General features: G+C 43.4%; 1 protein-coding gene across 1 annotated transcript in view; it reads right to left on the bottom strand.

Annotated features, from left to right (window-relative positions):
* Positions 1-3520: 3520 nt before the first annotated feature.
* Positions 3521-16096, bottom strand: part of HS6ST1 (heparan sulfate 6-O-sulfotransferase 1) — a 185442-nt gene continuing 172866 nt past the window's right edge. Inside the window, exon 2 of the mRNA XM_050307880.1 lies at positions 3521-10130. Within this exon, the coding sequence (XP_050163837.1) occupies positions 9422-10130 (709 nt within the window). The 3' untranslated portion in view covers positions 3521-9421. The remainder of the gene's footprint in view (positions 10131-16096) is intronic.

Here is a 16096-nt window from a genome sequence, read left to right as displayed (position 1 = left end):
CTTTAACCTGGTAAAATTTAGAAGCCTACACAAAGCTGTGGCTAACTGGCATCTGTTTATGAATCATCACTGAGCATCCAAATACTTGATACTAAGAAAAGACCATATGATCAGTAGAAATCAATACTGATGGGGGCTGTTGTAATATGTAAAACATCTGAGCATTCACCAGTTTGGCTGCCAGCTCTCGTTCAGAAAACAATGTCTGGCAATAATTATCTGATCCCAAAGTAAGGGCTCTACAGGGAAGTTATTTACCCTCTCAAAGGCCATGTGATTTATACGTGTTGTCATTGCCTGTGCCAGAAAGCTGATGACTGATTACCACACATTCACTGCATGATCAGGTATCCAGACTGAATTAACTAGATTAGGCCGCATGGAATTTCTGTACCATTTACAGCACAACTGAGTATAACATTTGGTTTAAATCAATAAGAAAGAAGGAGCTTCTAAACGGAATCCAGCAAGAACTAGAATATGTAAAAGCCACATGAATTAAATGTTTATTATTTATCACTATTACTCATTTATTGCACAAACATCTGGACTCTGTAACCATAATCTGATACAGTGTATTAGTGGGGAGGGCAAAATAAATATAAAAATAACATCTCGTTCATTAAACATTTGCAAAGCACTGTTATCCCTCATCCATTCCCAGCTCAAGGAGGACAGGTATTCAAACTTTTCCCTTGTGTTGTTGGCTGGATATTGATTAAAAATCATCTCAGTTCTGCAGCTCCCTGTGCAAAGGTCACGAGATCCCTGGCTGGGATACTGCATGGCCTCCATCCCTGGGGACAGACCTGCAGAGCAGGACTATGGGGTGGGCAAGAGTAAGGCAGGGACAGGAAATCACTCACGAGTAGAAAAGCAGATAAGAGCATCACCAGAGAGACAAAAGAGTAAATTCATGTCAGACAAAGAAATTCTAAGCCCTAAGAAACAGCATCACACCCCAAAGCTCCTGAAGATGCTAAAGTATAGTCTGATTAATAAATAGATATTGATAATCTTATTAATTTTAGGCTTACAGATGATGTTTGCAAAATATGAAGGCGTGATTTCTTTTCCAAGCCTCATACTTCCCAGATCAATTAAAGCACACAGGGCCTTGCTAGAGAACTCTTCCTCACTAGAATCTCTGATTGCTCTAACACATAGCAATGGTCTATTAAATACTGTTCAATTCATGAATATTTGATGGTTACACCCCTTTGAATTTGAAGTTTATGAAATAGCTACTATAGTAAAACTCAAACTGTGTTACCATTAAGCCCACAATATCTTTTTGTGAGTTTGTGTATGAATGTGTTTAGTTTCACTCTGAGCAGAGAAGGTCTAAGCTGATGTGCTGGGTTGTACCAGCCGTGTGATCCTCCCAGTTAATTTCTGGCAAGTTGAAGTCCCCCATAAGGACAAGGGCAGTCGACTTGGAAGTGTCCCTTAGTTCCTCAGAATAACTCGCTGGTGTCATCACCCTGGCTGGGAGGTCTAGAGCAGACTCCCACAATGACATCCACATTATTTGTTTGCCCCAGGGGCTCCCAACTGTGCCACTGCCAACTGTGAGCTCCAGACATTCCAGCCCTTCCCTTGCATACAGAGCCAGCCCCCAACCTCTTCTGCCCTGCCCATCCCTCCTGAAGAGCCTGCAACCATCCAACAGGGCACTCCAGTCACAGGGCTCATCCCACCAGGTTTCTCTTGTGCCAGTGATGTCAAACCTCTGGGACTGGGCCAAAGCTTTGAGCTCCTCTTGTTTGTGATCAATCAATGTAGAAAATCGTTGGCATTTCAGTGTTAAAGATTTGCTCTGCTTTTCCTCCTCCAGCAAATAGTGGTAAGAAAGAGGTTATTAAAGAGTTAAAGTAACTCTGTGTGAGATCGTAAGGCAGAGAAACAAAACACGACCTCTAACAAAAGCTCAGTAGCACCTCCTCTGACACGGTACAGTCGAGATCAGCTTTCCTATTCAGGAAGAGCAGGCTGTCACCTGGGGCAGCAGAACAGCCAGGGGCTGCTTTTTGTTCGGGGAACAGCAGGATGTAAAGGAGGGCACTTACCAATTAACCTGAGGCAGCACATCCCCCAGAAGCAGAGCTGGATAGTGTAAAATGACCAGATATAATAGAAACAGGGACATCCTGGACACAAGCATAAAGCAACTGAATAATCATCAGTGTGACCAAGGAAAAAAACAAACTCTGGAGGTCATCCCCTCAGTAACTAATTTCTTTACTTATTTTAACCCTCCTTCAAACATCCTTTCTGCTCCTTTCCCTTTTTGCAATAGCTTGCCAGCTATCCTTCCTCCTCTCCTTTTCCCGGAGGTTTCCATTGAGAGGAAGAAATATATTAAAGATGGCACAAAAAGACCATGTACAAAGGAAAGCAATTCGCCAGCACAGACTTCTTGCGCCAGAGTATCCTCCAGGCTTTTGGGAAGGCAAAGGAGGAGACAAACAGCAGTTTAAAACAGGAACAGCACAGGGCCCCACACAGCAGGACAGTGCCAGTACCTCGGCAGCCGCGCTGTCAGGAGGGAGGGAATGGAGCCGGGAAGTTCCTCTGGCTGCTCAGCAGAGGGACCGTGCCGGTCACGGCGAGAGGAAGCCCCGGAGAGCGGGACAGGAGGGATCCTGAGCAGAGGGAACAGCACAGCTGGGAGGGACTGACCGCAGGACTGTACCTGCCCCTCCTCACAGGCGAACCCCTCAGGATCACAGCTGAACCCCCTCTGGATCACAGCTGAACCCCTCAGGATCACAGGTGAACCCCTCAGGATCACGGCTGAACTCCCTCGGGATCACAGGCGAACCCCTCAGGATCACAGCTATTCCTCTCACACTGTCACTCACCTGAGCCCTCTACCAGTACCTGCACCGCCCCTCAGACATGGGCAGTGGAAGGTGTGAGCTGTAATAGTGCTTTGGTAAAATCACAGTGTCGTTACTTGCTATACTTTAAATATAAATATCTTGCTGTTCTCAGGATACTGTGAAACCCTTGTGCCATCACTCTCCTACCCCTAAACTTACTTTCACTGTACCAACCAGGTACAAGGCTCAGTTCAGTAACTGCAGAACATTTACACACAGCACACTTGCTGAAAGCAATTCTGAAAATGAAACAACAAAAAAATTTTCTGCTAATTATTCTGTAATATTTGGTATAATAACCCCCATTTATTACCTGTACATATGTTCATTGCAGTGACTCTGAAAAAGAAAACTAAAAGGACTGTACAGTATCAGAGGTAATTAATTTTCAAAAGATGATAAGTTTTAGGGAGTTGAAGGGCTTTTTGAAATGTTGGCTCAAATATAACAATAGGAATGAATAGACTGCAGTTTCTGTTTGAATGTTTCTTGCTAGGAGTCTGTTTTTGTAGCAGAAAACAAATATTCTCCATCAACTTCACTGGCAGCTTTATCTCTCTGTAATACACAGGCAAGACATATTACACTGAAACAACATCCAAAGGCCAATTCAAGGATAACACACACACCAGATGCTCAATTTTAGGGTTTATTTCATCTGCTAACATTCATTCTTGATCTAGACAAAACAATTCTGATGATTTTTAATTCAATTTTTCTTGTGGAAGAAAAGAAAAAAACATTTTAACACTTTTTGTAAGATGTCATAAATAAATATATAAAGCTTTAAGTGTTACTTGGCTCAAGTTAAAATTTGCCTTTTATTTTTTTGTTGTTTTTAAGTTCCTGAAGTAGGGGGAAAAAGTGCAAACCATACACATTCAGCTCAAGGGAATGACTCCAGCCACAATCACTTTCAGAGAAGCTGAATCTGTTTGATTTACAGTATGGAGGATGGAAGGTAGGTGGGGAACAGTTGTATTTTTTTTACCCTCAGTCACACAACTCCTAGAAGAACTGAGTTCCTTGGTAGGTAAAGCACACAAAAAAGGGGAGAGGAAGAAAAGAAAATCCTGCCTGCATTGCCCCTTCCCTGCTCTGTGCAGATTGTGCAGCAGAGAGGAAAGAAGAGACAATATAAGCAAAGCCTCAGATGAAAAGAAATTACAATGGAAAATAAAATCAGATACCAGTAGAGATGGAGAAAAATCCTGTGGCTATTGTGTGTTTGCCTGGCAGACTACACATAAACACAGAGGAAGTTCACGTTGAGAGAGGGTGGGGATTTTTGTCTTGTTCTTATGAAAAAAAAATTAAAAGGGGCAATAAAAATAAGTTAAATCATATTCCAATATGTACAAAACAAATCATGCTCAGTAAACCATTTGAATATAAAATTATTCATTATAGTACAACTCTCTCCATCCAGTCTGCAGAACTGACACCTGGGGGAAAAGAGGGAGGGGGAGTTGTGGGGCTTTGAGGAGACAGATTCATTTGCAAATCTTGTTTTTTTCAGCTTGCATGGCTAAGAATTAACAGAGAAAAGTGCCTGCAGCTGGGATGACAGAGGCTTTAACACCCACGTGCTTATCCGGGCTGCACTCACCTTGGCAGAACTCCTGTGGCTGGGGCAAGACAAACAGCCACGGAGAGCTGGGACTGTGTGCACAGGCATGAGCTCTGCTGCATCCTGCTTTACCCCAGCTGCTGCTCACTGACCTGTGCTCTAAAGGCTCGGCTCTACTCCTGATCAGGCAGAGAATCCCGTGTTCACTTCTGCCTCTGGAACGTGATCTGCTAACATTAGTGAAAAAAAGAACAAAAAGAGGACGCAGCCAGTCCTGTGATTTGAATCCAGCAGGTAGTGTCAGTTGCATTCCAAGCTATAGCCCTGGGAATACAACATTTAGCATAGTTTGGGTGGTGAATTCCTGTAGCATTACCCTTTTTTGTGACGTTTGGAAAATTCTGTGGGACAGGAGGGGTTCTGAGTGACACCACCAGCAAGAAGCTGGAGATGATTTAATCCCAGATATGAATCTGGGCCAGGCCCTGTGCTGTAATGTTAATTATTACCTCCTGTAGCTGTCCAGTGATCTCTGTGAAGTGACTTGATGGGTTCAGAATGAAAACTTCCAAATTGTCTGTACTGCCACTGTGGTGTCCTCCTCCCTCCCTCATACTCAGCAACTGCACTGCTCTTTTGTGCTCCAACAGGGCAGTCCTGGGAGAGAGGATGCGAAAGCTTGTTGGGATCTTCCTTATGCTGCTTCCATTGCCATCCCACTTTTGTAAGTAAGGGACTATGGAGTGCAAAAACATCAACCCGAAGTGCTTTGCATTTATTCCAAAATGCTGGGCATGAAAGGAAATTCAGACAAGCCAGAAATTCACACTGATCCTTTGCTGAAGTATTTTTTTTGTTTACGACTTTGAACGCTGTGATAGTCTGGGTCGGCAACCTTACCAGTCAGCCCTGCATTTTGTGACCCAGGTAGGGTACAAGATGGCACCTGATTGACTGGAAAACTTTGGAGGAGGCAAACTCCTTCAACAGAACTAGCTGGGATGAGGCAAATCAGCAACAAAAGTTTTCTTCAGCAACAACACCCACGAAGCAGTGACGTTTACACCGTTTAGGTGACTAAAAGCAAAGAAGATGTTCTTAGCACCGCAGCGTACCTTGGCCTTTCCACCTGCCGGAGCAGGAACGGAGTCTGCTCGGAAATGCCCACTCAGAGCCCCATCCCCTTCTGTGGATGTACAGGGTCAGCACAGTGCAAGATGGCAGAGCCCAGGGCCCATCTGTGGGCTGGTGCCTGAGAACTGCCTGCCCAAACTGCTCACACTAACACTGCTCAGAAACATCTTAGACAGCCCCAGCTTCTGTGGAGGCTTTCCAGGGGGTATCCCTGGAACCAAGGCAGAAACACTGTGGGATGGACAAGCATCCAACTAGGTAAAATCTGAATTGAGGGGGAGCTGCCTCACCGACTCCCTCAGCACTCCCAGCACTCACCTAACCTGACCTGGATCACAGTGCACTGACAAACCCCCCAGGGAAACACTTCTTGTAGTGAAGATGATCTTGGTGTGTCCGTAAGTCACAGGAAAAATACTTTGGAAGAAAGGGGCAGATATTGAACAAGAATGTACGATCTGGCCACTACTTCTGCTGGAGTGCCTTAAAGCTGTTGGTCTCCATTAATTTTAAAACTACACACACATTTTCCATGTTATTGTAGCATCAAATTATCAATCCTAAAATAAAAGAAATAGTACCACTTCAAACTGTGGTACATATAAACCACAAAAAACTACATTCACATTATGTTAAAAAAGTTCCCTTGAACCCACTAAAGGAGGAAGATAGTGCCAGGTACATCCTGCAACTGTGCCCTGGCACACAGTACTTGGAATAAATTAATGCATGGCCTACAGCCATCACCACATCAGCACAACAGCCAGGGTGAGGGATGGCTTTTGGGTTATTCTCTTCCTTTCCATTATTTAGGATCTGTTTCAAAATGCCCTATACTTTTCATACTTTGGAGCACCTTTTTAGAGTCTGTAAATTTGTTATTCCCAACGTACAGGTGGAGAAACTGAGGCATTTGTTGGGTGCAGGATTTAAATCTAGAAACTTCTGCCTCAGTGCTTAAGTGAGGTTAGCCCTCCTTTTGTGGGTTGAAGTAAAACTGTTAACAAGACAGTTTTCAATATAGTTTCATTACTTTTGCTTGTTACCGCAATATATTACAAAGAAAATGTTGGAACAAGGTCTTCTACTGACATGCTTTTAAGGTCAGAGGCTGCCTCTGATTTAGACAACGCTGCAGACAGATCCATTAACATCCAGCTGGTTACTCAGAGCCTGTAACACAGAAACAGCTCAGGCAGACACGGCCTAATCACGACACAGTCCTGACAGTGCAACGTGAACAGGGATCAGCTGCAGTAACCACTTGTGCGTTAAGGATCCGTAACGCAGGACGCACAGTGAAACGCCTTGGGGGGAAGCTGGAAACTCTGCACATAAACAGTTGCTTTTTATACCTTGTGTATTGGGTTTGTGGGTAAACAGCCTGTAAAGCTGCATTTTTTAAATACAAATGTTTTCTTTAGTTACAGCAACACATAAAAGCGCTGGGAACGAGCAGACACAGCTTCTCCCAGTCTTGGAATTAAGAGATGAGCAAATGAAGTTGTAATACGTTCCGCCCCCAAGCCAACCACCAAATACTACTTCATTTTGCTTCCCAATTTTCATCTGGGAGGAAACAGGGGCCATTTTGTGGCAGAAGCACTGACACAACCTTAAAGACATCGACACCACCAGCACATTCTGGTACCAGCTGAAGGCGTGAGTAACAATGTCCCACTGTGCCTGCAGACAGGGGAGCATGTGCGTGAGCACTTTGCAGCAGCAGGATGCAGACCTGACCAAAATCCATCTGAAATCAATAGGAAAGACATCCTTTGACTTTGGTAGACTTTGGCTCAGGGCTTTAACAGGGTTGTAATTGAGCCCAAAGTGCTGTTTGTATTTTCTGTTCTCAAGTTTTCAGTCGTCTTTACTCTTCTGGAGAAGAACATCTCCAAAAATAAGGTATATCCCCCAGGGTGTGCACAGAACAAAGCCCCTCTTTTGCAAAACTTAGTCTGAATTTGAAACTGTTGGAAACAGTGTACACAGAGGCAGAGAGAGAATTAAAATACAAACCAAGCAGCACATCAGTGGATTTGTGTGATGGGGAAGGGACGCTGTAAAAATGACATGTTAAAGTTGAATGCATCAGCTCTCTGCCTCTCCTCCAGTGATTTCAATGCCATATTTGATTTGCAGTTAACATGGCCTTTGAAAATCAAATCATATTCCATTTGGTTCAGGGTTTGCCCTAAACAATAGCTGGTTCAGGTCTTACAGGCTGAGCAAAAACGGGGTGAGACACGAACCAGGCAAAAACTACTTCATTTCCATGCTTTCAGCCAAACAGAGAAGTGCTTGCAACAGCAAAAAAATAAGCCATACTTTAATTTGGTGAGTGGGAAGAGGAATTAGAGAAGTCATTGTTGTTCTATGACTCAAAAGTCAGTAAGCAGAACCTGGTTAGACTGTCCCCACACTGGAGGATTAAATTTACATGAGCCTCTAAAAAACAGCATTGAAAGAGAAAGAGTTCTGCTTTGAGAGTGGTCTGAGACTAAAAAAACATTATCCATGATTCTCCTTTCCAGTTTTATGAACACAGCTTGTTCATTTAAAGTAAGAGCTGCAGAACAGGCACCCTGCCAAAAGACAATGTGCACCGTGTCATAATTAATTCAGACCCATAGTCAGAAATTTTCACAGCTCTGGAAGAGAGCTCCATCCTGTTCCCACTTAAATCAGTTCTACTGACTTCACTGGAAGCAAGCTGATGCCCATTATCTCTTGATAAAAGCAAGTAAAAATAACTGTAAAAATACAGATAGGGTACATCTGTATGCTTATTCTGGGTCAGTATTTCACATAGCAACAAACAAAACAAAATCACACCCTCGTCACGTTCCCATTAATGACTGATCATTTGCAAGGTATTCCTGGAACCTTGTTGTGCAGATTTATGAGGGAGTGTTTAAATTCATCTTCCTTTTCCTTAGTATGTAGGATGGGGTTTTCATGTGCTGTTAACACATAATACTGATGACGGCATGAGCAGCACTGGTGTAGGGTGACAGGATGTATGTGAGTGCATGTTTGAGCCTATGAGGAATTTGGTTGACTTTTACGTTGTTTTGGGACCCATCTGGGAAACAAATGTGGGAGCTCTGTGCATGGATTCCCTATTACATTTGGGATGAAGTTCCATCTGTATATGTGATACCAGTGCAATGTATCAAAACCACTGTGCTAAGTACATATCCCAGGCCACAGTCAATTTGCTTTAATGTTTCTCATCCTCTAGCTATTTTTCTTTTCCCTCTGTTTTCATGGTGCTCAACTTTCTGGCAGTGCCTGCCAGCTGAAACACTGTGACTGCTGTGTGCTCAGATCAGCCTGACAGGAGAGCACATCCTCAACTTAGTCACCATTATCAGTCACAAACAATGCAATTCCTATCCTGCCTCCCACACAAAAGAAAACCTCAGTTTCCTTGTTTTTAAATTATGTGTCTTTATATCGTTAATGCTCAGGGGATAAATAAGTTTTTAAAAAATCCTACTTCTGCCATTTGTGTTTGAATTGTGAGGATAAGAAACATTCTTCTGTATTTGGCCTTACAAGTGGGTAACTGCATTTGTGCATTTTTTACCTCTGCATTAGAATGTTGACCCCGTTTTTTATTTTTATGTATTTATTGTTTTTTTTAAGAATCTCATCGGTCTTGTAAGAAACAGTAAAAAGACCCTATGCTTAAGGAAGCAATCTATCTTCTGTTTTACAGACTTGCTTTTAAATAAAATATTTTTTTTGTTGTTTTTGTAATTTTACTTCCATGATCTCTTATATGGAAACCCTAGAATATCATTAATATAAAAGTCTGCCTAGGCTACCACTTCTCTATAATATGGCTCATGTAGTCCTCGGTGGGCAAACGTCCTTGCTCTTCGGTCTCTTCCTTGGGAAGCGCTTCATTGGACCGGTGAAGAAGCCTCTCTTCCCGATTCTTTATCCTCTGCTCCATCCTCTCCAGCTGCCGTTTGTACTGGTAGCGCTGTTGGAAGAGGTCCTTTGCATAGTCATAGAGCTGCATGTCCAAGTCATTGAGCTCTTCGATCCTCCGGATGGTGTCATTGTCCACCTCCACCCCTCCTGCCCTGGTGCTGTTGTACTGCATAAAGGGCCGGATGAATTTCAGGTTGAAAGTTCTCTCAAACAGGTACTGAGTCTTCCTCTGGAACTCAGTCAGGCCGAAGAAGGCCATGTCTTTGAGGTTTTTTTTTGCACTCTCCAGCAGGATCTGTGCTCGCTTGTTCTCTGGGATGAAGGACATGTTGTAGCAGCCCACTAAGCTCAAGTCAGCCAACATCCTCACCTGGCGGTTGTTGGCCAGGTTATACGGGCAATCCATGAACTCCTGCAGCGTGCAGCCCGACCAGTCTGTGCCTTCATAGCACGAGGGCAGCTCTTCAGGAGTTGGTGTCCTGCCATCACACATGTGCAAGGAGGTCTTCCAAGTGGCTCCTCGTTGGACGTGACGCCATTCGCTGAGGTAACGAGATACAGGGTCTCTCAGCAGTGTGATGTAGTAGAATTTTCTACAAGGAGAAGAGAAAACAGAATAAATATTCTGCTAGGAATAAGAAAGATGCTTGGCAAGCAGAAATCTGGTGTGGGCAGCAAAAAAAGGCGAGTAAATCAACATCCCAACATCTTCTCCACTGTATTCTTGGATTAATTCCTTGCAATATCTTAGGCGAAGGAGTTTGTGCAACATTAGACCCATGTTTCCCTTTCTCACAGCCCCACGTTTTAGCCTTGCCAAGTAATAACACTTTCACCAGGACATCCACTTCCAGCAACAGACTTCAGTGTCAGAACAAATCATCAGGAGTGAACCAATCTACCAACTTCAGAGAACAACTGTGACTCCAGGGACTGCCTGGTCTTTCACACCAACCACCACACGCCCTCTGCATCAGCCAGGACTTGCTCCACAGTACAGCCCAGCAGCCCATCTGTTTATGAGCTGGGCCTATCACTTTCACTTCATGCAGATGCTGACCAGGACACCTACTGCTTGATTGATCTGCTGCCGAGCTGGAATCTGGGAGTCTGCAGTGAGTAGCAGGATAACACCACAGGAAAATAAGTGAAAAACAATAGGAAATCAGGAATGCAATATGCTTTGCAGAAAGAGAAGGCTAAGCTGACAATGAGCAATAGCAGCAATAATTTATTCCCACTTCAGCCAAACTGATATCACATCAAACAAACTTTGGATACACCTTTGACACATGTGACCAAAAAGAAAGAAAAGGCAAGACAATCAGGAAGAACACACATAGTGACATGGGGCATTCTTGCTGTTCCAAGTGTAATGAAATCCCCAACTGTCCTAGAACTGAAAACATGACAGTTGTACAGAGACCCTCCAGCTTCAGCCTACCTTGAGCCTGGATAAAGTTCTGGGATTGATAGTGGTGGCAGTCTGCAACAGCCCTCTCCAGGCACAGGGAAATGGGTCTTTTCTTCCTTAATTACCAGTAACTTGGGACTAAGGAGTCTCTGTGCATTTCCAGAATGAGGAAATACCTCTTCCTGCTAAAGCTGGCAGGGAATTAAACCCACCTGTGGGTGCAGGGGGCTGTGTGACACCTTGCTTTGGTAGCTAACACCACATGCTACTGGAAATGTTTCATATAGGGCTGGTGGAGGATCTACCTCCCCATCAGAAGGGCATCTTTGGAATGCTGCTCCAGCTCACTGCCCTGACAGCATGGCTTGGGAACACTGAATGGGCTGGCCATTGTGAGGGCACTGCACAGTTTTTTGAGGTAAAGAAAAGTATCCTGCTTTGGCTAGTTTTAAACCACCCATGTTTTCCTAGCACATTCAGTATTATTCTTCCTAGTAGTAACCTAAATTATTGCAATAAGAGCAATTTAATTAAAAAAAAAATACAACAAAGTCATTGCCCAGGAAGTCTGATATTAACAAATGCTTGCTTTCCCAATTTATGACTAACTTGCTGAAGGGTTGTTCCAAAGCAGTCAATTTTTCTCTTTCCAACAATGGCAATGGATGTCCACTCTGGCTCCAGTTCCTCCTCCTCCTTCAGAACCAGGGCTGGTAAAACATTTGCTATTTTTGGAAACTTTTCCCTCTCTCTTCAGGCTGTCTAGTAATACTGTCCAGTACTGTCTGTGTACAGGGAGAGGGGAGGAAGAAGGAGGAGCAGAGTACAAAAGGGAAACACTTTCCTTACATCTACCTCTTTTTCATTCCTTTGCCTTGCAGCCTGTAACGACTCCACTACCCTGACTGAGAGGCAGCCGTGATTTACACTGACTGAGCTAAGAAACCTCTAACAGATGGGGATAAAATATGACAGTGGAAGGAAAAGGAAGGCAGTGATGAACGCCAGATGTTCAAGTGACAGACATTGATGCTAAACACTACCAGCAGTTTTTGACTTGTGAACTGCAGTGGACTTTTTATTTACACCAACATAATCCAAAGGTTGCATTTATCCCTGAGCAGGTTGAAGCCCATCATTATTTTGTGGCTTACAGAAGTAACTACAAGGTTCACCTAAGATTAGGGACTCATTTGTGAGGTATCCAAAGACACAGGAGGAGCTGATTCCTGTCCAAACCTGCTGTCTATACAAGTATGGATAGTGAAAAAAGGAAGAATTAGCATCTGCATTTGGTAGACAGGGGAACCACAAATATTAAGTCAAATATACAATAATAAATATATTATTATAAATATAATAAATTCAGATGTGTGTTTGTGGTAGAGCTGGCACAAAACTGATTTCTGTAAGCCTGACTCCAGCTCATGTTCTCTCTGTCTCTGTTTAAATTCTAGGAGTTCATTAGTAAATCAGGTTAATAAATATCACACAGAGCTTCTGGAGTAGAAATAGAGACAGCTTGAACAGGACATGGATTGAGAAAAGCTTAAGGAGCAAGTATTTCTTTCTTCACACCTGCACTGTAAGAGTTACTACCTTAGTTGAGGTGATACACTAGTAAATATTTTACCACGAGTGAACTCTCTCAAAGATTCATCTCAGAAAACACAGGAAAATAGGTTACATTTTTTTGAAATTTTACTGATCTCTTTCCAGCTCTGTCACACAGAAAAGTGCTTGAAGGAAGGAGCTTGCCTCCTAACACAGAAATCAAATTTATCTTTCGAAACTGGAATACAGGCAGTGGAACCAGGCCCCTGGAGGTACTTCAGGAAGCTGCTCCACTGGGATATAAATAAAACTTAAAAAACACCAACAAACAAACCCAAACAGATTTTAAAGCAAAAGAATAGTTTAAACTGCATAAGTTGAGATGCACCACGGACATAGTGAAAGCTTCGCTACCAAATGTGTATTTAGCTTTCTGGAAAGATATCAGTTTTCAAGGTGCAGATTCCCTCAGCTCTCAGGCAAGTGAACAGCACACCTTCAGGAAGACTGGGACCTCAGGAGCCAGAGATGTGCCACTTGGATGTCAGATGGATGACCATGCAAGTATTCACCCAGGGCACTTAAGAGGCTGACGTTTCCGTTCCCAAAGTGCAATACCTGGGGGTTGCTTTTAAGTTTGGAGAAAAGGTAGGTGACTCTAAAGCATCATCTATTAGCAGTGTTGTTAGAATCAAGAGCCAGACGGTCAGGGGAACTCTGTGCCAGTGTGGCTGAGAACAGGGGCAGTGCCACTTGTCAGCAGGGGCTTCAAATTTATGAGGAACCACACGCCAGTTTGGCCATGCAATGCCAAGTCTCACTGGCCCTTCTGGACTAAACAAGCCTGAGCAAGAAAAATGGACATTCAGTGGGGTAGAACCCCATTAATACTCTTGCAGGCTCCCCTTCTACCTTCCATGGGGTTGTGATCCCCATGGGGACAAAGACAAGCAGAAGCCAAAGTCACACCTCTGCCTTTTCTTGCATTTCTGTTCCTGACAATTCCAACATGAAAATCCACCTGAAGCTCCCTGAGGCACTTTCAGAGTTGCAGCTCAGACCTGCATGCAAGCAGCACAGTTTTGTCCAAGGAAAGAATCCCTAGTGTATCTATTAAATAGAATAGAATTAAAGAATGTTTTTGATAAACAACCCTGTATTAGAACTGAAGTTTCAGGAAGAACAAAATCCAATATTACAAAGGAAGGGCAATCTTGTGGCTGTAGTGCACAAATGAATTCAGGAAACTTCAGTTTAAGTGCCCCTTCTGTCCAAACTAGCCTTCGTGTCCCAGACAAATCTCTCTGCCCCTGTTTCCCATGTGTGAAGGGCTGACAATGTTTCCTTTGTCTGTTTTGGAAATTCAAAACATAACATCTTTTGGAGCCGGAGCCGTCTCCTTCCATGATTATGCAAAGCCCCTGTTTCAGCACGGATCGAGGTCAGAGGACAATAGTTAACTGAAGGCATATTTTCATGACACAGGCATCAGAGGCACTGCTGCCCCACAGGATTCCCATCCGGACTTCTCCTTCCCACTCTCACAGAGCAGCACAAAGCAGCCTCAGTATTGCCAGCAGAGGTTTTTTTGCAGGGCCGCGCTGCAAATGCAGCCACTGAGCAGCCCTGGGTTAAAAATAACCCTTTCTTGTGTGGCTGAAGCCCCCTTTAATAATATTCTGCCTTAATTCCTGTAAGCAGGTTCCTCAGCTAACGAAGGGGAAATGCAACTCTTCTTCCTCTAAAAAAGCAATTCCTTCTCTTTTGTTAACAACCAGTCAACATAATTCTGCTAAAGTGACAGATTCTAAAATATGATGCTATTATCTCTCTTTATTTCCATGCTTTCCTACACTCTGATACACTTTTCTTACTTCTCACTGCTGGTCTCTAAAATCTGCCAAGAACTGCTTATTTGACTGTGTAATCCCCTATTCTTTGCTATGCTTAAATGCTTCCCTCCCACACAGCCAAAATATCTTATTTTATTTTATTTCTACAGGTTCTTCACTGAGCTTTCAAGCATCTTTCACAGGAAAAGCAAAATCTATAACAAGTCCTTCTTGACTACTGTGATGGCCTTTCATCAGATAAAGAAAAAATATGAATAGCCACTTCCAATCATAAATGCTTCATCTACCTGCCAGGAGGGGGAAGGGTAAGGAAGCTGCATAGGTCAACTTCAACCATGTAATCCCAATCTGTCAAAGCAATGTGCCCCCAGGCTATAGTTTTTCTCCTGATAAAGAAATTAAAAAAAATTTAAAAGTCTTTCTAAATCCTTGCTGAATTAACTGAACAGGGTGTTCACCAGCTTGCAGGAATGAGAAACACTGTTTTGTTTAAAAGAAGTAGTAGCAGCAAATTTGTGGCTGATTTAAGGCATCCTTGTAAGCCAAGCCCATGTATTACACACTCCTCAAATCATTCGAGAGGGTCCTTATTCCATTCCTACTGGCTCTCACTGTAAATAGTTTATCACTGAGACAACCAGTGATTTTGCCTCCCACCAGTGAAATTCAGATGTGCACCTGCCCTGCCCTCAGTCTGCAGGGACTGAGGGAGGAAGAACCACAGCACTCGGCATCCCCCCTGTGACCACCTAAACCCTCACCTGACAGGGACACTGAAGGAGACTGCCAGGTAAGGGTTATCTCCGCTGAAAATAGACAGTGGATCCTTAAGGAACAGGCCCAGCAAGGACTTACAGGTAAGTCAAGTGTCTCTAATGGTAGACAAGCTGAGAATGTGGCAGATGAAAGATTATAAAAGAATTTATATTCTCATTATAAAGTCATACTAAATGTTACCTACAAATAACAGATGTATGAAAAACTGTTTTCCCCCTCTGCAGCAGTGGGAAACTCTGGGATGCAGAACCCCCTCCAGCCAACCTGGTTCAGTAAAAGTTGCCTCCTGGCTTATTTACCACCAGTGCACCAAAGCCATCCTTACCATTTTTAAAGCCCAACTTTGGGAAGATTCCACATACTTCCCTTTTTCCTCTACAGTAAGATTTCTTGCATAACAAACACATTCTCCGTTAGAGATTGGAATTTAATATATGTACAATGATTACTTCCTTTGGTAGCAAATAGCCCTAATTTTCCTCAGTCTATTTCCTCTCATCTGGTGTTCATTTAGACTCTTCCTGCATTTCACACACAATAAACTCTTCAGTCCTTTAAAAGTCATAGAAACAGAAAGAAAATGCCAAACAAACAAATAAACAAAATAAACACATCTCTTCTGTCCCCTTTGTTTAAAATAAAGCTTGCAACAAAAAGCCCCCAAAGCCAAGAAACTGAACAGCAAACCCAATCCTCCAGCTCTCAGACTGGGTAAGCCCCTCCATCCACGATTTTCTTTGCCAGGAAAGGAGGGGGTGTCAGTGCTTGCCCTGGGGACTGGTTTTGTTTTGCATAGTTGTGTTTGTTTTGCCTGATGGTTTCTGCACTTGGGACTGTATTAAAAGATAGGATGTTTGGAAAGGGAACAACCAACCCTTACATAGGCTCTGCTCACCCTCCAGATTCTCACTCAGGGACTTGTCCCAGGGTCTGATTTCCCGTGGGCCATTCCTGGTGCAGT

This window comes from Myiozetetes cayanensis, unplaced genomic scaffold (genome assembly GCF_022539395.1).
Source record: "Myiozetetes cayanensis isolate MyiCay16 unplaced genomic scaffold, myiCay2020 scf13, whole genome shotgun sequence".
Classification (NCBI taxonomy): Eukaryota; Metazoa; Chordata; class Aves; order Passeriformes; family Tyrannidae; genus Myiozetetes; species Myiozetetes cayanensis.
The sequence above is the reverse complement of the archived record's forward strand: the minus strand, read 5'-3'. Positions and strand labels throughout refer to the sequence as shown.